Here is a 27,047-nt window from a genome sequence, read left to right as displayed (position 1 = left end):
GAGATCTTTATGTTGAACTCTTGCTAAATGTAAGGATCCTGTTGTACCAAGATATCACAGAATCATAGAACAGTTTCAGTTGAAAGAGACCTTCAACCTTTGTCCTAGCTCTACCCACACCACTAAACCATGTCCCTGAGTACAACATCTACTTGTCTCTTCAACACCTCCAGGGATGGTGACTCCACCACCTCCCTGTGCAGGCTGTTCCAATGCCTGACAACCCTTTCAGTAAAGAAATTCTTCCTGATATCCAGCCTGAACCATTCCTGGTATACGGAAGCTTTTACAGTTAAACAAAAGGAATTTTTTATTCACATAGGATTTGTATTTTGAAATGGAATCAATAGTATAAGGTATTGCATGCAGAAAGCAGCAAATATATCAATATTCTTACATGCAAGATTTATCTCCCCCTCCCATCTGTCTCCTGAAGTGTATTCAATTTGTAGTATGTAGCAGGTAACTTTGTAAATTCTGTTCTAGCATGATAAGAAGATATTGTTAATGATTCCTTCATCTAAATTCCTACTAAACCTTGAAGAAACACTTAATAAATTTTACTTTAGAAAAATAATAAAAACATATGATTTGGGCTAAATCACCTTTTTTTTTTTTTTTCCCGGTAGGCTGCGGAGATCTTATGTAGTCACCTACTAACTCAGCAATTAAAACTGTGATATTATCCATAGCAAGCCTACCACCACACCACTATTTCCAGCCTGTTCAGTAGCCTTTTGGAATGGGTGAATTATGCTGAATAGACTGTTCTGAATAACTCAAGGGCATTTTTAGTTTTATATTGTCTGACATGGCATGAAGCTTGAAACAACATGCCTCATTTTGTTAGTCTTGCAGAAACACAATTTGAGCCAGTGCCAGTTTAGTTGGGGTATCATACTCTCATTTCCCTGCAGATTTTCAAGCAGACTCTATATTGTGCATGTTTCTAAATGTTCCCTTTTATTCACTTAAGAAAAAGCTGCTGGGAAAAATCCAACATGAAAATTCAGGCTTTTTTCAATGTAATTTGACACTTAGAATTATCACTGTTCTTCCTGTTTTGCCCATACAAGATGTTTAATTGCATTTCAGTGCAAAACAAGATATCCTTAATGTGTGGATCGGTGAATTTTTCAAATTGCTTTCTCATGAATAGAAACTTAAAATGATTCTCCATTTAATTATGCTGTAAGCCTTAAAGAAGTACCTAGGATGAAAAATACGCATGACATGACAGTCATGTTTTAAATCCTTCAGTTATATGCACTGAAAATGTTTATCGCTAGGGTAATATGGATTTATGTTTCTCGACAAAGAAAAAATATATTGCATTAATGACCATAGCCTCCAGCTATGATGTCTATAACATCAATGTGGGATAAAATCCATTGACAGAAAATAAAGGGAAGGGAGAATCCTGTTTAAGGTATACTGCAACTATTGACTATTGTGCTTAGGGGTGCACTGCCAGACACAAGCTCTGAGGTTGCTTGCTTTTGGGTCTTCAAGTTTTAGCCCTTGCACAAGTTCCCTCCCTCTTTTTGTCTGTGGCACCCGGCTGGCTATGAGAGAAGGCCATACAGTTGCCTACTGTAGTGCTTTTGCACTTTTCAGCTCATGTGAACTGTTATCGACTGAGACAGCAGAGCTCCCCCTTCTGATGTTTGGAGGGTGCTGGTGTAAAGATACCAAAGCACCGATAAGGAAGTGGAAAATAACTGGTTGAAAAATTACTTTAATCTGTATGCATTATCAAGCATTCCGTATTTTATATGTTCTGTCTGAGCTTATACTAGATCATGCTATAAAGTAGAGGCACACAGGGAGCTTAAAATCAGTTCTGGATTTTCTTGCAGCTTACTTTGAAAACACTGTAAGTGAAGTTAGATTGGTTAGTATCCATGCAGGCTATTAAATGCTGCTATTCAATTTGGATCATAAGCCTTTTGAAGTGAAAGAGAGAGAAGTCTGAATGCTGAAAAAGAGAAATGTTTCACATCAAAGGCATTCTTTCTATTGAGGTTTACACAGCCTTTTGGCCTCCTTATTATTATTCATGGTGTTTTTTCAGTAATACAACAGACAATTTAGGCACCTAATTTACTGATATGATACTTCTTTTTGCTCTTCCTTAGCTTTGAAATGTAGTTGAAAAGCAGCTGAAATATGTTTTTGACTCGTGATAAAAGCTCAAATCATCTGCTTTGACATAGGCCTGTATAAAAAGCTCATTTTAACGCATATCTTGCAGTAACCTGCAAAGCCCTTTGATCCCCACAGCAACCATATAGAGAGCTGCATGGTACATCGTTCTCGTTACCATTGTGATATACATAACTGCTTTGGTACATAGGGGCAAGTTCTAACATTCAGAAATACTCTTTTGTAGTATTACACACAGTTATGGTAGCTTTAGAAGGCTGGTTAAACCTAAACCTTGTGAAAAGCAAACACATTTCAAGGTGTTTCCTTCATTGCAGGATACTATGTTCCTATTAGTAAGCCCAGAGAAAACAGATCTTTATCCCCTAAAATATGCTCAAATTGCTAACTGGGCAGTCCCCAATGACATCCATTTTGTGTTTTATTCCTTTGTGTGTAAACGGCATATACCATGTAGATTGAGGACAGTATCAGAGCCAGTGGACATGTGTTTTAGATAGTGTCCATCACAGGAGCGACAAAATGTCTTCACCCGTCTTCATATACACAGTAACAAAATGATACATCCTAAGCTAAATGCAGTATGGCTATACCACAGATGAAAATTAAGCAAAGTCTCTGCAGCATCCTGACTCTATTTGTAATACCAGGAGAGGGAATCGTCCATGTAATCTTGACATTACGGTAGTTTGAAAATGCTAGAAGAGCATATTCATGCTTCCAAAGACATAATACCATTATGTCTGGTCTAGCTGGCTAGGGAATATACTGGAATAGGCACTCAAGCTTACCCTTTTCCTTTTTTAAACTAGCTTTTAAACTAGCAGCTTCCCTGGTCGTCGCTGTGACAGATACCCTGAGGAAGGGCAGCAGCATGCCAAAGGCATTATCTTGGACTCAGTCATACTCCCTGATTAAAGTTTTATTTTCATCACTAGCCTTCTGTTCAGACTGTTTCTTTCCATATTCTTGTACACTCAGCTGCATATGCAGCTAAGCAGGAGTGGTTTTCAGTGTAAATTTAGGGTTCCCTGATACTGGACATAAAGATGTTCATTTGATTTCTTCCAAGGCAGGAGAGCTGGCTTGGTAGAAAACGGTAGAAGCCATGCTACAGGACATCAGCAATAAATCTTTGGGCAACAAGGTCTGAGTCTTAGATAAAATTTTGGAGAAAAATAAATTTCACAGTCTTCTTTACTCAGATGTTCTCTAAGTGAGGTTTAATGGTGCTTGGACATAAAAGACGTCCAGAAAATTGATGCAAATAGTTTGAGATCCAGTACCTGGAATTTGAAAGCATGAAGATTTGGGCATAAAATCATTCCTGGCCACAGTCTATGGATCTATGGAATGAGGTATTGATTTTACCAAAATTACTACGTCAATGTGTGGGAACAAGCTGTATTTCCAAGGGAATAAAAAAGAAAGTAATCTATAAATTTGGCAAATTAGTATAAAGTTTAATACATCACTGAAGAGAACAGGAAATTTATGTCACATCTCTGTACTACATAATCCTTGTTCTTTGTTCCTGCAAAATGCAGACTGGCTTAGGGAGAAAAGTATAGGACCACACAAGATTATTATTTCTTGGCTAAACTCTAACATATGCACAGTGCAATGTATGCTCAGATTTTGGTACTGTGTGTGTGGGATTCTTTGCTTTTTTTGTTTTTAAATGTATTGATTCGTGATGAAGTAAGCAGATACAGAGATCTGGATTGAGAAGAATTAGACAAAGTACGTGCAAATGACTGACGTTATAGTTTCAGAAAATAATTCATCAAAGGGAAGAAGGTCAGCTCTTTGTAACATGAATTTTTTTCCTACAAAATGGAAGGGTTTTGGTTTTTTACTTTAGAAAAGCAGGAGCTGGAAATACCACTCTGTAAGAGATGCATAGCTTTAGAATACTATGTTAGCTTCTCTCACTTTAATAACATCCTTGACATATAAGCCATTCATATTCTTCAAAAACATTAAGGTATGCCTGAGAATATTTAAAGCTAAACTTAACACAAAAGAAGAATCCATTATTTTTCAGAAAAAGTACAAATAATTTCACATGGTGACTTAAAAAATTTGAATAGCAAAGGATTTTTCTTTTTAAACACTTAAATTATTTTTGTCACATCTCCTTTTAAAAGCATATTCCCAGCTGCTTCTTCAGTATGGCCAGTAGATTCTTTTTGAATGACAGCACTTGAAGTAACAATTAAATGGACTTAAATGACGTAATGAAGTAGAATTCAACCCAGCTGATGGTTCTAAAGCCGTAATTTTGTTTGACTAATAGTCTCAATAGTTGGTATTAGCTCACAATCTACCAAATACGTGAAAATGTAGTATTGTGACTAATTCTTTCTTTTCAAAGATATGCTAATTGTGTACACAAGCAATAAGAATGCATTCTTTAAAACGGCAAACAGCATATCTGGAGACAGATGCTTTTTGACCCCAGTGTGCTCATGACTGACAAGGGTATTGTGCTTTTTTAGCTACCCAAATATATGGTACTGGCTATGCAGAGCACAATGCAAAAAAACTTCCTATGAGTCATTGCAATCCTGGAAAGACGTGAAGAAGAAATCAATCAGTGTTCCTTAGAGTAGTGCCATTTTCTCTATCCTTTATTAAGGATACAGTGTGTCTTTCAGATAGTAAGGCTATTAAGTATCAGTCAGTACCATATGCATGACTTATTGCAAATGAGAAGACGATTTGAAAGTGTTCTTAAAAATATTTTAAATTGAATTTTAAGTTTGGAAATATCTACACCTTTAAAAAAAAACCCCAAACCCAAACCCTCAAGAGTTCGTAAGCAGCAGCTTGGGTGAAATAGATTCTAGATTTGATCTGGCTCATTGTCTAAATCAGATCAGAACACACCCCATTAAATAAAATTTCTCTCATGTCTTTCATTTTGGCCTTTTCAAGTTGCCATATGCTTTTTCAATCTATACCCAAGCACATCAAGGTGGCATTTAAGAGCCAAAACCATTTCTCTTGCTTTCTCTGTTTTTACACTGTGGAAGGGCTACACTTGGGTAGTTTGTAGCAAATTGCAGTGAAAGAAATAGTGTGGTGTGCTAAAAAATGTGGCAAAAAAAAAAAAAAAGAAAAAAAAAGAAAAGGAAAGTTTAAGCCAGAAAACTAGTTTGCTGAGCCTATCACGGATCCTGCCAAATTGTTTAGAATTTCTAAATCCAATTGATAAGGGGCAATAAGAGCAGAAGGAGTAATTACTCTTTAAAACTTGGTTCTTACAAGTCATCATGGGAAAGCTGTTCTCAGAGGACCAATTCCCATTCTGCCAACCGATCATTTAATTTGGAATCAGGCCAAAGGTTGTATACAAAAATGCAGATCTAGTGCTGCTGCTTTTATGTTGGACATTTCATATGCTCAGGTAAGCTGTCTCTTGTACTATGAAAGCCAGTCACGTGCAGGAACACAAACTGTTGGATTGGACCCTATATACAGTATCCTCATCCTTGTTTCTACTCATAAAATAGAATCCGGATGCTATTCTAGCAAACAAGTATTAATTCAGTAATTCAGGCTTTGCTACTGTTCACAAATATATTTAGTATACTGCTAGCCGTATACCTTGTAAAATGATCTAATGAACTTAGATGTGAAATGTAAGGATTCGTTTTTGTATATTATACAGTCTGAGCTGTATTTCGGGTATCAACATCTGAAAACTGTCACAAAATATGGTCTGTTGTAAGAGTGCAATACTGAACCTGGTTTATGTTGCTCTGGAGGTTGATTTTCTTTAAGCTAAAACAATAATGTGGCTGTTGTATGGTGAAAAGATGGTGGTCTGCAGTTAAACCCTTTTTTTGTTTTACATAGAGAAAAATTATCCAAAAGAACACAGATACCTGACATATATGAAGCACTGATTGTGACATCTAATCTCTAGAACTGGTTCTTAACCACCACCAGAAAATTAGAATATATGTTGCAGACCTCATACAGTCCTGTTGAGAGGATGGGCTAGGTGAATGACCTTCAAAAACTTTCCATATGTAAGTTCTCTAACTGTGAATTTATACTTTTCATCATGTGTTTAGGACTGCAAACACAACACAGGTGGTTCATACTGTGAAAGATGTCTTTCTGGCTTCTATGGTGATCCTACTAAAGGGACAGCTGAAGACTGTCAGTTGTGTGCTTGCCCCCTAAGTATACCTTCTAACAAGTAAGACGTGTATTCATTGCGTATTACATTTTTTCACTTAGTAAATTGTATGACTTTTTAATTTATACTTTTGCATGTACCCTTGAGATTCTTTGTGTTTTAATCAAATAATAAATTCTGCAATATAAACTTTTATCCTCTTTTTACAATTGTACAGAGTGCTTAGCTTCATAGAGAGGCAAAGATCAAGACAAAAGCTGGATGAGACTGGGCTAGAAAGAACAACCCAGAGTTTGGATGGCTACTCTTTGAATCAATAACTAGCATTTGCTTTTCTGTCCTTCTTAAGAGTAATCGTTTCTAGTTTTAAAGCTGAAGTTACTGATTTGATGTGTGGAGTATTTTAATAATTGAATTTAAAATCAATTTCTATTGATCAGATAAAATGATTTCTTCTGCTTTTAATTTTCCTTTTCTTCCAGTCAATATTCAGTGATAATGTTGACTCATTTGGAGTCTGAATTCAGCCTTAGATCTTGTGGGTGAAAATATTTTGTCAGCGTATCTCAGAATAATCTCTATAAATTTGTTTTTTTAATAAAAATAATGGTGAAAATTTAATCAAAACTCTGATCTAAGAACAAATGTTTTCTTCGTTACAAAAGCTTGTCTGCGCTACTTGCTACCTACAATTTAATAGATCACGTAGCTTGAACATTTTTTCGTTTGTTTTGTCCCAGTTAGTACCTGGAAAATAACAATACCAAAATTATTTGATGTGATATAGTTGAACAAAACTGTTCTGGATTTTGTCTGGTTAGCTTTTCTAGTGCATATGAAAAAAATGGAAGTGATACGTATCAGTTTGCTTGAGCACATTTGGTTTATGCCGTCCTGTATGGCTACAGAGAAGAGGAGGCCTGGTGCAAGTAGCACATGTCCAGATTACACAAAAGAGCTGCTGTGGTGTAACACATCAAATAATTGTTCAGGAAGATCAGGAACTGTTGAGTATGTGTCTGACATTTTTGCAGTGGTAACTAATGCTTGCCCAAATTCCAGCCACAAATTGGATGTGATTCCATCCTGAAAACAATTGCTGTTAGTCCATATAAGCATTTCAGAAGGATTGTAGGATTGTACTGGAAGATTGTAAACTATGCACAGAGGCTGCCCTATCCCAAACTCTTCACAGAGCTTAGAAGTCTTAAGTGGCTGTAGGAGCTCATAAATCCACTGGAGTTTGTTTTTTTTTTTCTCCCTTCAACCCTGCATCCTCTATTTCACATAATTTTTTCACAAAACAGAGGTCAGATTCTGTCAATGAAATGCACTTTACTATTTAAGAGTATGAGGAATGTTTCTTAAGGTTCACAGGGCAAAACGCATAGCTACCGCCCGCACAGAGAGGGAGCTCTGTGAGATGCAAGTGAAAAAGTCCGTCATGTGAATGGCAGTGTGCTGACTAACATAAGGCACAGCTGAACCAGGTTTTGCTCTTAAGTGGTTCAGGCTAACTCTGGTTCCTACAGTGGCATTGTGTCCTATTAAAATTGCACTGATCAGAGCAGGAATAATCTAACCACTTATCAGCAGAAATTCCAGGGGATTGTAGCATGGGAGTCTGTCTTCCTGTTATCGCAGCTCTTCAATTGGTTTTATTAGCTATACATGGGTTTATTATGTCTGCTGCTCAGGCATGGTTTCTCTGATGTCCTCATTGCTTTCACATACTTAGTATTTCCTTGCATAGGTAATTATTTTTTTTTTTTTCTATTGTACAGAACACTGTACTGACAAAGCAGGAAAAACTCTATAACATTTAGATCTTGTGCAGATGTGCAGCAAACCAAATCAATAGATGAACTTTAGGTTTTTATTGTCAAAGTGCCTGGAGACCCCTATTACATATTCATCAGTCCTGGCTGCTTCAATTTCCTCTTTTTTTTGAAACTGAACAAGACAGTCTGCTTTTTAATATTTACTTTTCTTGAAAATATAGGTTCAAAACAAACAAAGAATATAAATGTTCTTGAACTGTGAAACTGTGGGAGTCCTGAACCCTACAAATTTTAACACCTCATTAGACTTGTGCAATAGCTTCCTATTTCTAAAATAGGCAAAAGCAAAACTGTGAACAACTTCCTCAAGCTTTGTAGAACTCATCGTAAGGTTCAAGCTCCCATGACTTTACAGTTCTAGACAAATTATTAAATTTGTTTATGAGGAAAAAAGCTGCTGTTAAAGATTTAATGTGTTACCTGAAAGCTGTTAAAATACTTCCTTAGTTGGCAGTGAGTTTGGTATGCAAGGGGTAATATATGTAAACAATTCAGATTCCTTCACATAGCCTTCATATGAAAAATAAAGAAATTTCTACCAAGCTCATGCCACTGTACAGATGTAGTACATGTCATGTTTTTTCTGAACAATGTAATAAGTGACTAATTTATGTACGAATAATTATAAGTAGCTGTCTATAGATTTTAATTCCTGTAGTATTTAATTCCTAACATGGCATGACAGGGCATCTGTAGGTTTCTAAGCTTAGCACTAAGTTCCTGGTACACAGACAGTATCGTCCATGTAATGAACCTCTGCAATATATTTCTATTAAGAAGTTAGTTTTGCCTTTTATAGCATTGTCTTATTTCTTTATGATGTTTATAATGGTTCCTATCACTGCACAGCATCTGGGTCTTTTTCTTAGCAATACCACATAAGGTGAAGGAGGACTGTTCTATACATTTTAGAAATGTGGTGGTAATTTTTTCTATAGTTAACTTAAGCTGATTTTAGTGCTGCTTATTCCCTCTCCAGTTTCCTAATGGCAGCAGTTTCCATATGCAATCACCGAAGACAATGATAAAACAGCCTTCTGAAGCACAACAGTGATAAGGGACTTGCCATATGTCAGGAAAGAATGCTTAGCCAAATCAGGAAACCAAAATCAAGTTGTCTAAGCTTGTTATCTAGATCCTAGGCTATATTTTCCTTTTTTTCCATATATCTACACGTTTGTACTTAGATGATGCAAATGAGATCAATGGTTATTATAAATGGCATATATAATGCGCTCTTGACTTCGTCTTAGCTATTCTCATTAATGCACCACTCTTACAACTGTTCTAACATTCTTAAACTTGAAGGGGTTTCAAATAAACTGATTTTTTTCTGTAGAAATTATCAGACCTACTACTATCTAATTCTTTCTACTAATTGTAGATGTCTGGGATAATTACTGCTTTTGTCTTGAAGTGGTAATAAACTTAGAATGGGTGATGAAAACCCTGACAAGAACCTTATATCACGGGAAATGGGAGATAGAAGATGACTCACTGAGCCTGGGAAAGTCACAAGTAAATGCATAGCATGTGAACTAGGACTTTGGGTCGGTCTCAGAATGTTAATATTTTCTTGAAGAATAAAATAAAATCACAGACTTATTCCCAAGTACTTATATGTGTTTAGGAAGCTCTATCTCCCAACATAGACCTATCACATATATATCAATACTGTGTATTCATAACTGTCCCACGTCCTGACTGGTATTAATGTTGTTACTTTATGTAAAAACTGAAAAGGGTAATGATGAATCAAGAGGGACAAAGATATTTTTAAGCTTGTTTTGACAGATCAATACACACTGTTCATTAGTACTTATCACTAGTGAGTAATAAGATTCTAAGTAATCAGGAAGATAAGCTCTTCTTTTGTCACCCTGCTATCACACATTTCCTTTATAGGGAATGCAGACGGGAATTTCTTAACATATTAATATTTAGTGTTGAGATGTGGACTGACTATTAAGTCAGAGAAAGAATTAAAGGATTCTAGGTCTGAGCATAACCCTTAAAACATGGAAATTCTGCTATTAATTATTATTGCTTAGCAATACTAAGTACTTAATTATTGTTATCTTTAAAATTTACGCAGTTGAATTCAGAGCTCTTGATGGAACTGTGGTACAGTCAATCTTGTGCAATACAATAATGAGCTGTGATAGCATCTCCACAAAGTTTCCTGTGTAGCTCTTAGAAAGAGTGAAGTTGGGACTGACAAGCAGGATCTTATTTGAAATAAGTCAGGTGCTGCTGATTAGATTCAATGATAGCATATGCCTTGGTTGAAAATTGCTTTCATTGCTGTTTAAAAATAGAATGAACAATTATTATTTCTTCAGCTGGCTTCTCATGCGTTTTGGAATCTATTCTTAATTGAATGACATTGCAAAATAATGAAAAATGACCTTATGGTAAAGAGGAAAATCCCAATACCTGTCTGTGCTTGCTGGACTTGACCTACCTACATTTTTCTTACTGATCTCTTCTATGTCTGTGGGATAACTTGTCCTATGACAGACAGGATATTTATAAATGGAAATACTCTATAACAGAAACAGAATTAAGAGTAACTGAGGTCAGATCATAGGGTGGATGACTCTTGAGACGTGGGGTCCAGTCACCAGCAGGTAATCATGTTACATGATCCTAATGAAGCTTTTCTATCTTCCATGTGCTTATTATTTTCCAGAAACTTTCATCATATATCCTGCTTTAATTTATCTTTGGTCAGATTATGTCTATTTGTATTATTGTAGCGTGAACTTTTACCTTGAATATAGCTTCCTTCTGATGTCTTTGTTAGAGCAGTTATATTTCCTCTCAACTTCTGTTTTCCTAGGTTACAAAAAATAAGTTTAGTGTCTTATTTTCAGATAGGTGCTTTGTTTTCCTGTTGTGAATAGTCACCCCACTATGCACCTGCTCCCATTCCTTTCTTTTTTTTTTTCCCTCCCTTTTTTCTACTTTTCTGTTTGGTTGACCAGAATTGATTACCTTTATTTAGATGAGGCCCTATAAAGGTGCTCATATATCTCTGTCTCTAGTAATCACTCCAGGACGAAAGAACAGGTTGCTTCTTCTTCTGTGTGGTATCTTTTAGAGTGTCAGGCAGTTTACTCACAAAAGTGTGTTGAGGGAGAAAGATTACAGAAAGCAAAATGCTAAACAGTGAAGGAGCACAGATTAAACACAGACATCAAGACGTGGAGCTTGCAAATGCCTACAGTATCCCTATTTATTAAAAAAAAATCTAAAAATAAGTAGACCATACCAAAGAGGTAAAGCTTTCTACTCTGCGAGCTATTCTTAAACTTCAGTGTGCCTGTCTGGCCTGTTGCTTGAGGTCATTGGCACTCAATTTACTCAAATGCACTCTCTGGGAAGCTGCACCAGATATTTCCCTTTTTGCCCCTCCCCTTTCTTGTTCACTGGGTTCTTTTCACAGCCGGTTGTACACAAAGTTAACTGAGCTTTCAAATCAGTTGTCCTTCAGAAAGATTTATATAGGGGCTACATTATGGCATAGATTGTTTTGCCAGGCCCTCGGGGGCACAAACAAACAGCTGTACATTCCTGCCTTTATAATGGTATCCAGACCACTTGGTAGCAGGCTCAAGTCCCGTAATAACAGGCTTTTGGGATGCTGCCATCCGTTACTCTATATTCAGTGTTGCAGAAATAGCAGAGTCATTCCAAATTCTATTTGCTGGAGTCAAACTTAAGCCCTGTGTCCTAGACCTGAATCACTTTTCTTGGGCACTGCAAATTAACAATCTCTGAAGTGGGAAGAGAGCTATGCTGCTAACTATCTTTTCTTTATGTTTCTTCCTTGTTCCTCTCCTTACCCAATATCAACAACACAGCTTTAGCCCGACATGCCATTTTGACCGAAGTCGTGGATTAACATGCGATGAATGCCCTGCTGGGTACGTGGGATCACGCTGCGAAAGGTAAGCAAGCACCGTGCTATTAAATGTATGAGACCTGAAACAAAAGTATTGATTGTATGAAGCTGTTACACCTTTTTAGTACTTCCCTTTCTTGTCCCCATTCCTATGTTCTGAAACTCACTGAAGAAATTCTTGTGCATCTTCCTCTGATATTGTGTCCCTGCATTTGCATATTTCTAGTGTTTGTTTTATTACTTTGTAACAATGTACAAAGCTTCCAAGAAGCATTTGCTGAGAACAGTCTTTTTTAAAAGTTATTTTTCTAGCTTTTCTGTCACTCTTCTGAGATTTTTATAATTATTTTGTCTCTTTTGCCATTTGAATGTTTAGAGCATGGTAAATCAAGTATGCAATAAATTACTGATGCCTCTTTTTGAAAAGTTAATATGCAGTAAAAATACAGTTCTTCTAATAAGTTATTTGTTGATTTTAATCAATTTTTTAAATAATACTTTACATGTTTGTTCCTTCTAGTTTCCCATTGCAGTCTCTATTTAGCAAGTAGCACAAACTAGGTTTTAATGACAAAAAAGATATCTCCTCTCTGTCAAATACATACAAATCTTGAAATATATTTCCTACACTTATTACTACCTATACAAAAGACAAATTAAAAAAAATATGTCTAACCTGTCTTTGGCTATGACAGGTCTGAGAGACCTGTTAGTACTGAGAAAGAAAGTTCTCTCCCCTCCTTATATCCTGCTATTCTGAAAGGATCACGTGGAGAATTTAAATGAAACAGAAGGCCAGTGTGAGTGCTGGTGCTAAGCTCCTGGGAACCCCCTTCCACCGGAGGTGAGACCACAGAAACAAGGGATATAATCACTGTGTCTGCATGCCTTCAGTCCCTTGGGACTTCACATGGACAGAACAGCTTGCAAGAGCAGTTAGTGTGCCAGGGTACCTCTGCTAGTTGTCTGGAGGTCATGATGAATCAGCATTGGCTTTGGCTCTGTGGTCCCAGTCACCTGTGACCCTGCAAATGATACCTTTTTTTAATAAAAATGATTTTTATTTTTATTTATAAAAATAACCCTTTTATCTGGGGAAGCCAGATAACTGTCTTAACACCTGGATGGAAATTTATGGGGCATGAAAACATGGCACTTCTGTTTCTTAGTAGGCTTTTGCCATTTGGCACTTCCATGAGCTGCTTGCAGCATTTTCCAAAGTAAACCCTAAAAAAAAAAGACAAGTCTTCTGAATGAAGTCGTAAAATATTCAGGCTAGGATGAGGAAGAGTAGGAATGAATCAAGAGGAAAAGCCAGTCACAAAAGCAGGAACCAGACCATACACTGTGAATTACCCTCTAGACCTGTCTTTCCAATTTACATTTACAACTACTTCCTTTTAAATCCCCTGTTGTGCTATATCTGTCCTAAAGTGAGAGTGCAGGCTGTCACCTGTTTCCACCCGTCATCACTGAGTCTGCTCCTGCTGCGTGCTATTTCTGCCTGTCTTTTCCTGTCTGTCTTGGAAGTCATCACCTTCTTTCAACTAGTGGGCTGTGAAGTTAATGACAGCAGGAATAAATCACATCAAGAGCACTTTGGTGGCAGTTTGTCAATGCAGGGTCATTGACAGCTTCCATTAGCAACAAGTGCTATTTCTGAGTGGAGCACAGGCTGTAGATGCAGTAGGACAGAATCTGAATAAGTGGCAGGCTTGGATTTTAGCCTGATTTCCTAAGGAAATGAGGCTGTGTGATCTTTTTGTGCATGTCTGTCTGGCTGCCCGCAAAGACATTTGAACTTGTAGGTCAATTTCAACCAAATTTGACAGAAGGGTAGGAGGTCTCAAAGATAATAGTTCCTGAAGATTTTGTGAAAAGAAGTGGCTGAATAGAGGTTAATAAATCAGGACATGTCATAGCTAAGGGGGAGAACACTGTGTGAACTCACACCTGATTAAACAGCAGAGAATACATGAGAGAGAGATAGAACAAGAGGGACACAGAGAGATTATTAAATGTTCTGCCCATAAGAAAACTTTCACAGGGCAAGGAAAAAGTGCTGCCATAGCCTGAGGGATTACTCCCTGCTGAATAGCAACATCCTGCAGCAAGTAATCAGCCCTTAGCCTTGTAACCGTGAGATATCAATCCATTGGAAATTTGGCCATTAATTCCTATACTCATAGAACTATTTGCTTGTAATTGTGATAGGTTCCTTGGAAGTGCCTGCAACTGTCAATAACAATGAACAGGAGAAAGTGTGTTGCCTTTTGCTATTAATAGTGATTATATAATTGCTAAAAGAGTTTACATGAAATTCTCATCAATTTTAGCAACTGCAAAGTGACAAGTGATCTGAGCCACATGATTCATTAACTGAACAGTCCTAAATTATCGTGAAGTACCAAGTATCATAAAGTGAGCATACGCAGTACTGTACTTATTTGGTCTCCAAAATCATCCTTTACCTCCTAGGGAGATAAGATCTTTTCTTTATTTGTATATATTTTTTTACATCAGAGTTGTAAAATGTCAAAAAAAAATTGCCATTTCTTTCACTTGAACTCTTCAGGAAAATGTTGCCAAAATTGCTCAATGTTCTGAGGGGTCCAGCTCATCACACCATCAAAATAATTGCAGCTATAAACTGTGTTGGAGTTAGCACACATCTATAATTGTAGAAAAAGCCCAGCTTCCCCATTTAATCCTTTTCCCCAGCCAATTAAACTTACATTCTTCCTTTACTCACTGGCTGCTTTCCCAATGGGTATGATGTAGGACAGACACTCTCCTAACTCCACAGAAGGGGTGTATGAGAATGTAAAAAAGCTGTCCTTTGAGCCCAGCGTATTTACAGGATTTCCAGCTACACAGTCTTGATATAGACAAGAGCCCACAGTTTTAGGGAAAAGAAACAAAATGGGTTAGAGTCTAGCTTCTCCTGTAACACTCCTTCATTTATGGACATGGTTCCAGTGACCTTTCCTTCCTAGAAGGAGAGATGAGAGGTCAATGTAACTTCAGTGGGAGGAGAAGGGTGAGCTGGGTCATCTCCTTCCTTCTCCCCCCGCTTCCCCATTCTTCAGGACTAGCATAGGGTGCCACCAGCCGCAATCTCTTGCAAGTCCCTTGGCTTCAACCTGCTGCTTGTTGTAGCTAATATAGTTCTTCCACTAGTGCCAGAAATATTGGTCTGCTTGGTGTGAGGAAATGTAATGGAAAGGGAAGGCAGACCAGAAAAAGTGAGTATTGCAGTGCTGATGGAAAAAGGGTCAAACATTCAGGAGATTTGATACAACAAATGTGTTATGCAGGATTGTTTACAGCTTGCAAAGGCAGGCACTCTGATGTTAGAAAATGCAAGCTTTCTATTTCGTCATACAGCATTAACATCTGTGTGGTGCTCCTGAATTAAGATTTTTAACTGTGTGTTCACAGGCCATTTCTCCACAGGGCTTTTGCCAAGTTTCCAACACAGGTTTTGAACACATGCACATAAGTTTCAAAGCAACTATAAAAATAGTATTTCCAGACTTGAAAGTGTTTGGATTTGCAGCCTAAATTAACTCTGTCTCAAGGGTTGTTTTTTTTGTAGTAATATAAAGAAATGTATGAAATAGGCCTGTGTTTGTGTGCATATATGTGTATATACACAGTACCATACAGGCTGCTATGAAGAAAATTAACTCCATCCTAGCTGGACCCATACATACATATATTTATATAGTACCGCTGTATTTGGCACCAGTTATGCCAAATAAAAACAAACAGTGTCAGCCACAGACACACCTGCATTTGAGGGTAAAGGTGAGCATCGAAGAAGAAAGAAAAAGATGGAAAAAAATCTTTCTTCACTGCTTTTATTTTTGTTCATTTTTTCATCTTAGAGGTGTTCTGTTGTACTTAGCAGTCATTTATTTAGATATGTCTTGTGTAATACGTAAATGTAATTTTCCATGCCACATACATTATTGGTTTTTTTTTAATACGAACCCTGCCAAACATGTAATTCTTTGAATCTGAAAAGAGTAAGTAGAAATGCCCTTAAGGGAATAAAGATAGAGTTAATGAAAGCAAATTTTTTAATCTTCCCTTGCACCTTTAGGAGAAGTGGGAGAAAAAGTGGAAGAATTTACACATAGATACATACACACAGGTTTTTTTAAGCTTAACTGGTCTGTCCTTACTGTCAGGTTCATCTTGAATCTGGATTCAAAATTATGTATATATAAGTAGAACACAGTTATGTGATGGTAGTGGATTTTGCTAATTTTAATTAGCAATGTCTAAACTGATGAGAATGCAGAGTTATCGAGGTCTCCTGCTATTAATAGAAGGAAATGATTAGCAGTGCATGTCTCACAAATCCCTGGAGTATTTTTTCTGTGAACTGCTTGGTAAGTTTCTGTGACTGCTATCAGATGCAGAAGTAACCCTAAATGAAAGTGAAAGGGCAAAATGAATACACATTAAGTGAAGTCAAATAGATTAGTAGTACCAAAAGATATAGATTTATGACAAATATGCCAGTAATAAGTGAGAAATGTATCAGCAAAGTGAACTTCACACATCATCTATTTTAGGGAAAATAAGAAAACTCTTATCAATTACACAATTATTCTTTGACTTTGATAAAACACGGCTATTAATTTTTACATGTGTTAAGAGACATTCCTGGCCTTTGTAACTGAGATATCATTGCTGAAAAAAAGCCAACTTGCTTTGGCGAAAGTAAGCTAAAAATCAGTCTTTTGTGTTTGCTGAGATGTCTGCTATCCAAAGAAAAAATATTAATTTCTTTTCAGGGAATACAAGGAGGTACAATACATGGCTACATTCATGACAGGTTCTGAAAATAAAATGCCTGAATTATTCTAATGACAAGATTTTGATGTATTGTTGCTATGAGGAGGTAATTGTGAAAGATGGCTATGCTAAAGGAGTGAAGCACAGTGGGCTAGATCGTGAAAATTATACTCATGTTCGTAAGTGCTTACATGCACCCAAACCACTAGACTATTTATACATATTATTCATCTATGGTCTGCACTGTGGGTATTTTTAGAGAATGGGAAAAATCTTACTTTGTGTAATATCTTACCACAAAAAACTGTTCAATTAGATCCAACTATAATTTCCTCCCTAGTCTCAGTTATCCATTTTTATAATCTTTGTTAATAGTGGATAATACTTAATAAATTCGTAGGAGGTTTTGTTTAAGATCCAGTTGGAAGCTTCATGAGATATTCTGGATGCAAGGAAAAGGATGAACTTGGTGAACATAAAGAGACAAGAGCGAAGGCATAGTGGAGCTCTGCATTCCCGTATTAGGATGGTACCCAAAATCCTTGCCCAACCATACCATCCAATACTGTTACAAAGCAGACAGAGTATCTATCTACATTATAACTGCATTCAATCTGGCTTTAAAATAGAAGGAAACATTAATTTATGCAATGTATTTTATGTACTTTCTGTTTTCTTTACACTAATTGGAGTTCATCGTAGATGCACATGAATAACTTCATTAGCTGGAACTGGGCAATTTTTCTTCTTTTTCTTCACTATCTACAAGTTGCTTTTACTGTGAAGTGTGAGGAAATGTAATGGAAAGGGAAAGCAGACCAGAATATAAATAGGAAATAGGATGTGAGACGAGTAGAAATTTGCTTTATATACACACTCACGTTAGGTCAGATTCACTAACTTGCTTTACATGGTACTCACAGGGAACTGCTTGTGGGCAAGGTGGAAAAGAAGGTGATGTTAAACATCTCTGTTAAAATATGAATGGTACTGTTGGTATACACACCAACATAGTTCCTGTGGTAAGGCTAATAAAATAATCGTCTTGTTACTTGCCTATCCGCAGAGATTAGTAATCCATTAATTAAACAAATCTGACCATGCAGTAGATCAGGGGAAGGCTAAGACAGGGAAGGATCTTGTTAGGTAAACAAATTTATGTCTATACTACTTTCTAAACCTGTTTTTCGAAACTAAATGAGTTTTTAAGGCAGAGGGAAAAAATCATCAAGCTTGCTGGTAAATGAATACAGAACATCGAGACATGATGTGCTGAAACACAAAGCCTATCTAACATGGACCTGAATTCCTCTAGTGTGCCAATAGACAGATTTCTTATTATGCTTTGTCTCGTCTTCAGTGCCAGTGACAAGATTTTTCTCCCGCTGAAATCTAATTACTAGCAGAACTGGCAGGATTTCAGCTGGTACTGTATCTACAGTGTTGTTAAAAAGGAGAAGGAGGGAGAGAGAAAAGGACACTTGAGAAATGCTTGAAAGAAGATCAAATAATTTTTGGTGATTAGTGAGGCAACAAAATTAAGTATTTCTAATAAGAGGATTATTTAAGGGTCCTAACTGGTGATGTCTTTTACCTTAGGTGTGCAGAAGGCTATTTTGGACAACCTCTAATACCAGGGGGATCATGCCAGCCGTGCCAGTGTAATGACAACCTTGACTTCTCCATTCCTGGCAGCTGTGACAGCTTGTCTGGTGCTTGCCTGATATGTAAGCCAGGTACAACAGGCCAATATTGTGAGAGGTGTGCTGATGGATATTTTGGTGATGCTCTTCATGCAAGGAACTGTCAACGTAAGTCATGAACTTTTACTGCTCCTGACAGTATTGATCTATCCTATAACTGTGTTCCTGAGAGAAAGATACTGCCTCTGTATGTGTGAGCAGGAGAGCGATATGGTGTACTTGCACCTCTAATAAGAATAGTGTTTTACTTGCATCTGCATTTGGAAAGGGAGGCTTCAGGGTAAATAGAAAGAAGAACCTATTAAAAGAATTCCTGCTGTAGTTGTAGCAGTAATGAAGCCAACATGGAAAAAAACTGGGAGAGCAGAGCATTGCATGGATGCAAAAGGTTATACTAAATGTCATATCTACAAAAATAAATACAAATAAATGAAAACAATTCACTAAAAAGGCTATAAGCCATGCAGGGAAATCCCATTAACTAGTGAGATTGGTGCTGAAAGGAGGGAGTGATAGTTCAATTACTGTAGGGTCCAGCTCTGGCAGCACTTGTGACCTCCTTCCCACCTCAGTAAGATTTGGGAGCTGCTGCCTCTTACAGGGCAATATTCTCCTGCCTCCTGCAAAGCAGAGTCTAAAATCTGACAAATTTTATAAGGTGCTCTGGAGGAAGATAACTGGCACTGCAGCAAGCTACCACTTCTTAGCTGAGTGGTGACATGTTTAAATATCAGTCCTAGCTCATACTTCCCCGTAGTGATTGCAAAAAAATATTGAGAGCAGATGGAAGATTTGATAGGAACAGGAGCTTTTGGTTCTGTAGGAGGCAGTGGCTCTCCTGAGCCATTGCTGGCACAATTCAGAATGTGGCTATTAGAACAAGTGCTTTTAACTTAAAAACACTCTTCACATACCCTTCCACCTCATTCTGAGGAAGGGAATACAACAGGTTATAAAGTGTCCTGAAAGGGCAGAGCATTTTATTTCATTGACACAAAGATTTAATCCTTTTTGATTCATTGGAATAAACTCAGAGCAACTCCATTGAGTACAAAGGTGTTATATCAGCGTAAAATTACGCAAGTAAAAGAGCTGGACCATTGTCTTCCTGCTGTGTGTGTGGAAACACTGGGACCATTTCTGCAGTGTGTGTTGCAAGCATGAAAGTCTGAGCCACTGGCATCCATTTCCAGGATTTGCTCTATTAGTGGCCCACCTAAGACTGCATGGGAGCCAGCGAGATGCAAAACATCACCGGGTTTCTCAGCTAAGGCTAATAAACACTGATATATGTAAAATCATAGATAACCATGAAGACATATACCTGTGTAAATGTTTTCTCTACCTACTTTGTACTGAATAAAAGTTGAGCAATCACATATATTCTCTGCATGAGTTAACAGTTCATGATGAATGATGTCATATAAGTTAAGGTGTTAAGTGTGTACCCTGTTTTAAAAAGAAGTGTATTTCAAAAATCATAGCTTCCAGTAGCTTGTCACCATTCCTGAGGCATCAACAGGACTGTTACTTTGAACATTTCTGCAGTAGTGGCAGCTGCATGACAAAAAGATGTGATGTAATATGAGGAGGAATCAGAAAACATACAATTAAAAAAAAAGTATTAAAAATAAATACATATTTAATGTAGAATTACAAGCTTTGCTTTTGTTGTTCCTATCACTGTCAAGGAGAGCCCCCTAATGTATTCATAGCCTTGTGCTCATAGTTACCTTGTACTCATCTACTCTCCGTCTTTCATGTGGGTTTTCTTTTTTGCATATGATATTTTATTTCCTTTGCAGACTTCCATGAAGTTTGCCCTGCAGCTACAATATCAGAGGGACTGAGCCTTTACTTTGTTGTTTTCAATTTCATTCCTTATTAAAAAGCCAAATCCAAGTGTATTGCAAAGCATGAATTTTGCTTTCAAATTATTGTTTGAAATGTTTCTTGCTCTTTCTCAGTGCAGTGCTGTTGTTGTGTGCATTAACCATTTCAAATGGCAGTACAACTTTATATAGCTATAGGGTCTCTGAATTCCTTAGTGTAGCTGTACAAAATCGTAAATCTAAGAACAATGAGCAAATGTCTTAGGCTTATTTGATTTGATTCCAGTAGGCTGGTTTTTGGTGTGAAACGACACGGTGTGCTGAAGCAAATACCTGGAGGTTGCACTGATGGTAACAGAGCTAAGTGAATGAGTTTAATTAAAGAAAAATAGTCAAGTGTGCATATGTGCCAGTGCGTAGCTACTACTGTTGGAGGAGAGTAAGTGTGTAGGCTGTTTATAATTACGCACTCATAAATATTTATACAAATCTAGAGAGAGTGAAGGGTCTTGCCCAGTGTCATTTTGGGAGAAAGTAAGATAAATTTCTCTGACAGGCTGTATTGTATTGTAGCAACCATTTGGAGGTTTGGATGATAGCTAACTTTCCCAGTAGAGATGAATGAACGGGAAGGCTTCAGGTGAGATAAATGCAATTTATCAGATTGAGTAACAGTTTGTTAGATGAATAGCCCTGGCTGTATGTTTCTTCTGTATGTATGCACTGCCAGAGCCAAGAAAAACAATCAAAGCCTTGACTTCCAAATTCTGCCTTACCACTGCATTGCACTCAGTCATCTGTGGCTGAATTAAGAATATATGGTATGTTGTTTGCGGTAATATATAAGTAGGACAAACTCATCTGTTTAAAAAATCAGTTTAAATTTTCTTTTTGATTCTTATGTTGTCATATGCCTGATAAGTGAAACAATTCAAATAAGACTGACTTTGTTTTTTGAGGTCTGTACAAAAGGCTTGGTGAAATACTGTTAATTTGCATTGAGAATTGTGGTTTGTTGAGTCTGAGCTTTTGCATCATCTTTCACTGCTGACCATTTTGATTAGAAAGATACTCAAAACATATATCACTGTGTACAGTTTGGAGTGTCGGCAGTTTTAAAACATGAATATTATGGTAAAGAAGGCTGCTGTATACAGGATGAAAGAGGTAAATTATGGATTCAGTTAGTGTTGAAAAATCAGAGTAAAAGGAAAAGAGAAATGATGTTAATTACAGCAGAAGTGTTTTTAAATGTTTACATTTTTAAAATATATTGCAAACCAGAAAGAGATCAAAACCTCTGACGGTGTTACCAGATTGATATGAGAGCCCAACAGATTTTTGCTACTTATTGCAGAATATAAGACATCTTTGCAAACATTTGAGAAACAATGCCATGGACAGACTGGCAGCCATAAAGTCACTTTCATTTAAAAGAAGCAACTTTTGCAGAATAACTCAAAAGTGGAAAGAAAAACAAACAAAAAAATCCTTTCAGCTGAAAACTGTAAATTAGCAAGGCAAATAAAGGAATGAGAAAGATCCTGTTGTAATAGACTATATATAGAAAAAATACAACTGCTTTGTCTCAAATGGTACCTTGTGACATGCAAGTACGTGACTGCCATGTATTCACTGTTGGGACTCTTAAGTGTTTCTTAAAATGAAGCTGTCAAGTTGAGGAAAAAAACTAGCACATGCAGTCAGGACACTGCAGGAAAGCAAAACGTGTATTGGAGCCCTGATTTACAGAGTAGATTGATGATGAGTATAGAGATGTGGATTCATTCCCCTCTGGGAAAGACAAAAAAGGGACATGCAGGAACCAGCTCATGCTGATGGAGTTGGTCACTGCATAGTTATCGTCCCTGTGACACCGATCACATCCCTCTTCTCTACTGTAATTACTAAAGGGATGTTTTTCCTAATCTCTGCATGCCAAAAGAATTGTGGTTGAAGAACATAAAGGGCGATAGAAAGCTTCTCCAAAATTTCTCTTCTCCTAAAATATAAGAATTTAAAAGCCAGCAGCATTGTTATTTTCCTCAAGAAACAGCAGTTCCTTTTCACTGCTGTTTTAAATCCTTAAGAGAGTGTTGTGATGAGTTACGCTGGTCAGTCAGGTTACATTTCCTCTGGGAACTGTGATGCTGTTGCTGAGACAGGGGTTCTGGAGAGTTACGGTAGCAGATAATCCTTGGTCTCTGTTTCAGCTGTAGCCAGGGTGCCACTCCCCTCTTTGGGGGCCGAGGAGGTTACTGCCCCCATAGCAAGGCCCATGGAGATAACCTTGATCTGGGTCCTCAGCCTGCCAACGCTTCCTGCCTACTATGCTAACACAGGCTGGGCTCCAGGGCAGCAGGACCAGCACGTGGAGCAGTCACGCTCCCACCTGCCATAGCTACATCCCATACACACCCTGTGTAAGGGTCTGCACCCTTTTTTTTTTTTTCTCTCAGTGCTTATCTGCCTGCTCCCAAGTTTCAGAGTGCATTTTCAGTCATGTGCCCTAAACACCCTGTTTTGATCTGAGAGGAGCACACAAAACAAGTTGTTTATGAACTCGAGGCAAAATTTCTCACTGCAATAGTTTGAAGGAAAATTCCACATTATTATGGGTAGGTTAGTGTGTGTTGTCACCATATGGGAGTGACACCTTGCACTTTACTCAGGCCTGCCTTCCTGGATTTCTCAGGGTGACAAGAGCTGTACTGTAAACATTTAGCTATTAAGTTTAGCTTCAGGAAGCACATTAAGAGCTCCTTCTTCTTCTGCAGCCTGTCACTGCCACATCAATGGCTCCATCTCAGAGATCTGTGACTCTCAGACAGGCCAGTGTGAGTGTAAAGCCAACGTGATTGGGCGCCGGTGTGACATCTGCAAGGTGAGTGACAAGAAACAGTGTTCCCTTTCAGCTTTCTGCCCTGTTTCTCATCACTAAATATCCTTTGGATTTGGATAGGTTTTCTTTTTTTCATCATTTTTTCGCTTAAAGAATATATATGGGTTGCTTTTATTTACAGAAAGGTAAAATGGCTGTGTTTTAAATGTTTTCTAGTACAAAACACAGAACATTGCATTTGCATGCAATGAACTTATTTTAAGCCTCACTGTACATATGAGTAAATTTTTATATATGGTATATACACTTTATATTTGCATGTTTGATATAAATAAACTAGTTAAAAATATTGTAGCTCTAGGGGATAATCCCTCTATGAAGAAAGTTGCAAAATGTCTGATAGCATATGATTTTCAGAAAAAGCAGAATGCTGTTTACTTCTGCTGTGCATGTTCTGCTTTATGCTTTTTTCTTAGAGTTTCCTCTTGTATTGTCCAAATAATGTATTCTTCTTTGGTGAAAGTGTCTTTTGCCTTGACGTTTTGCTGTCTCATAAATCACTGCAAAAAACAGTGTTTCATAACTCTCACAGAGTTGTCTTCAGGCTGCTAAGGAATATGTTAAAGCTGGCTGCACGTTTCTCTAGTTCAGCGTGAGGACTTGTAGGTTAGGCCTGTGTCCTCAGAACACCTCCATGTATGTATAATTTAAAGCACATAAATAATTCTGCAGAAATCAGAAGAATCATTTTCACCCTTTAAAACTGTAATTTCTGAAGTAGTTTGCTTACACGCTATTTTCAACAGTATTTAAAGAGTCAATTCAAAGAAGAATCGTTGGTGCCTATGGAATTTTAACAGATTGCATAAGGTACACAGCAACTATCTCAAGCTTATGAATACAATATTAGCAGTTAATTGGAATTAATCTTTGTTTGCCACTGTGTTTACGACTATCTTTATTCATGTACTCTTTTATGTGGTGTAGTTTCGTTGACTTCACTTTCTAACAGTGTTTACTTTTCATTCTTAAAGCCCAGATACTTCTGGGCCCCAGAAAGGCGGTTTTGTATACCCTGTGGCTGCAGTGCTTTAGGATCCATGTCACTGCAATGTGATATGTCAGGAAGATGTATCTGCAAATCAGGATTCATGGGCAGACGCTGTGAAATCAGCAGACAGGTGCCTAAATTGAAAGAAAATGCACGAAGCAGTCAGCAGATACGAGTCCCCCCTCGGAGATGGGGCATCAGCAGTGCCAGTGGGTGCCCACGGGGTGCTTACCGGCCTGCTACTCTGGTAATCAGAAACTGTGTGCATTGCATGGGCTGAAGTCTTGTATTCGCTTGTGTTTGGAGGGTTGTTTTTTTTTTAATTTTACATACCTGTGCTACAATATACGAAATTATTGAGAAACAGACAGGCTCAGAAGACAGACAGCCTTTTAGGATACTTCCCCACTCCTAGGGCTTCTCATAGTGCAAATGACAATATAGGCCAGAAGTCAAATACTAGAATAAGTCCAAAAGCAGCACCATCAACAGGAGTGTGCACAAAACGTATGGACGATGTACATACATCAATGGAATCAGTGAAGTTTTCGTGGCAGGAATAGACTTCCTCATCTAAGAGTTCAAGAACCAAAATTTTAAGGAGTTTGTGAGAAGGATCAGCCCCAGAGGCAAAGTGTTAATATCTAATCTTAAAATATCAAAAATCACTGGTGTTAAAAGTTCTCATTAGTGAATATGGCCAGTTATCTGAGCCATTTTGAATTGAGCGGAGTGCCCATTATTTGAATGTAATACTCAAAGTGACAGAAGTGTCATTGTTTATCACATACCAACAAACCAACTTATTTCCTAAAATGAAGTAATTATGATGCAACTGCTTCTAACAGAGCAGTGTTTTAAGAATGTTGGTTTTTTTTTTCCCTGCAACTCAAACCTTCCACACTTATCACACCCTCTTTGAGAAAAATACCTGGCAGTGTTTTTGCCCCTCAGACAGACTCTGGGACCCATGCGATATTTCGTTGTATAGATTCCTTTGGAGAACATGAGCTTTTACCCATTTAACATATATTATGTAACTGTGTTGCCCACACAAATAATCAACATACACTGGTACTTGGACACAATATAATAACATATTCAGAAAAATTCATTGCATTTCCTCATTCTCATCCAGGATCTTATCTCTTGTTCAGTAAATGCGATTCTTAGAATTTCTGTGCGTAAACAAGCTTCACTGAGGTCTTGACTTTGTGGTTCATCTTGGGGATTTGCATGACTGATCAAAATATCTTTGTGCCGTGCTCATCACAGAATACAACGCAGCATGCTAGTGATCTTTTCTTCCTTCATGCAGTGTGGAGTGCTAGTATCAGACTTTTTCTGACTTTCACCCTTATAAACAGAATTTATTAGATCCTATCAAACTTTCTATTGAGAACTGAGATGCATGCTGTGCATTAGTTACTTCACTGCATTAATCTGAATGTGTGTCCTGAGATTTTTTGCATATTCACATTTCTGTGTGTTTCTTCCTGTGGAAAATAAATCTTTAGAGATAGTCGGTAGATTTAATTGAACCTTTGAGTTTAATTATATGAGTTTGGGTATTTCTTTCTCTCTGATACACTATTGTTTTGTCATGCAGAAGTATGTAATTAGCAAAACATTTCAATATAGAATTTGGAAATTAAAAGAAGTGTAATTCTTTATTACATGTACAATCAAGCATTTGCTTAGGTTCATATGATTCTTCAGGCCAAATTCTAACTGTAGGTGTGGTCCTGTGTTCTGATACTTGTCAGCAGATTCTTTATGGGATTACGGAACTTCAATATTAACATCAGAGATCAGATTTCAGGACTTTTACATGGAAACCTGCTGAAGTCTCTGGGAATTCACCTATACAAGAGGTTAGGGGTTCCACTGTGGAACAAATCCGTGTAAAATGTAAGTCAGTGCAGCTCCACTGACTTGAAAAATCTGTACAGGTGTATGCTAGGTAAAATTCTAACACCACATGCCTGGGTCACATAGTAATACATTGTAAAAGTAAATATTTTCCACTTTGTTTTATACATTACCAGTGATCTTTTTAATATCTCGTTTTTAACATTTTGCTTTCCTAGCAAAGTCTCTGATAGATTTTTACTATTAAATGTTGTAATATCAACTTCAAGTGAAGCAATATGATTTGGATTTCAATATTTTCTGAAAATCATCATACCTGAAAAAAGGTAAAAAGGTAGAAAAGTACTCCCATTGTAGGTCACTCTAGCTCAAGACTGATTTCAGAATTTGAATATCATGTAGTTTGCTCCTAGGAGCCTTTGTTAGCTGGTACAGTGAAACCCATCAGGTCTGTTGGTGAAAAGCTTCATGCAGAACTCCGGATTACAGTGTACAAATGACATATGTCTTCCGTTCTTTACAAGTATACATTTTACACTCCACTAGTGGAGTTAAAGAGGAAATTTATTACAGTAGTTGCTAACATCTATTCTGGTTCTGTAGGAACTTTACAGTACTCAATGCAAAAAAGAAAGCAAAGAATGAAAATTGAAGAGAAACAGACACATTGATTTTGTCTATCTTAGTCTTAGACCCAACATGAAGACAGTGTTTTTATCTTAAAAGTAGATAATTCCCATTGTTTGCTCGTAATGTACGCAAATACATTATATCTATGCTATTATAAAGTTATTCCTAAATATCATTCAAAAGAAATGCCCTCAAGTTACACAATACTGTGTACAGACATTGCCCCTGGTCAGAGGAGATA

The 27,047-nt window shown here is 37.3% G+C and overlaps 1 protein-coding gene across 1 annotated transcript in view; it reads left to right on the top strand.

The window, feature by feature from the left end:
• Window positions 1–27,047, top strand: part of LAMA2 (laminin subunit alpha 2) — a 284,721-nt gene that overhangs the window by 128,945 nt on the left and 128,729 nt on the right. The window contains exons 17-21 of the mRNA XM_086460446.1: window positions 6,252–6,379; window positions 12,027–12,113; window positions 18,476–18,687; window positions 23,189–23,295; window positions 24,288–24,551. Coding sequence (XP_086316572.1) covers window positions 6,252–6,379; window positions 12,027–12,113; window positions 18,476–18,687; window positions 23,189–23,295; window positions 24,288–24,551 — 798 coding nt within the window. The remainder of the gene's footprint in view (window positions 1–6,251; window positions 6,380–12,026; window positions 12,114–18,475; window positions 18,688–23,188; window positions 23,296–24,287; window positions 24,552–27,047) is intronic.

This window comes from Leptosomus discolor, chromosome 2, assembly GCF_034619465.1.
Source record: "Leptosomus discolor isolate bLepDis1 chromosome 2, bLepDis1.hap2, whole genome shotgun sequence".
Taxonomy (NCBI): Eukaryota; Metazoa; Chordata; class Aves; order Leptosomiformes; family Leptosomidae; genus Leptosomus; species Leptosomus discolor.
The sequence above is the reverse complement of the archived record's forward strand: the minus strand, read 5'-3'. Positions and strand labels throughout refer to the sequence as shown.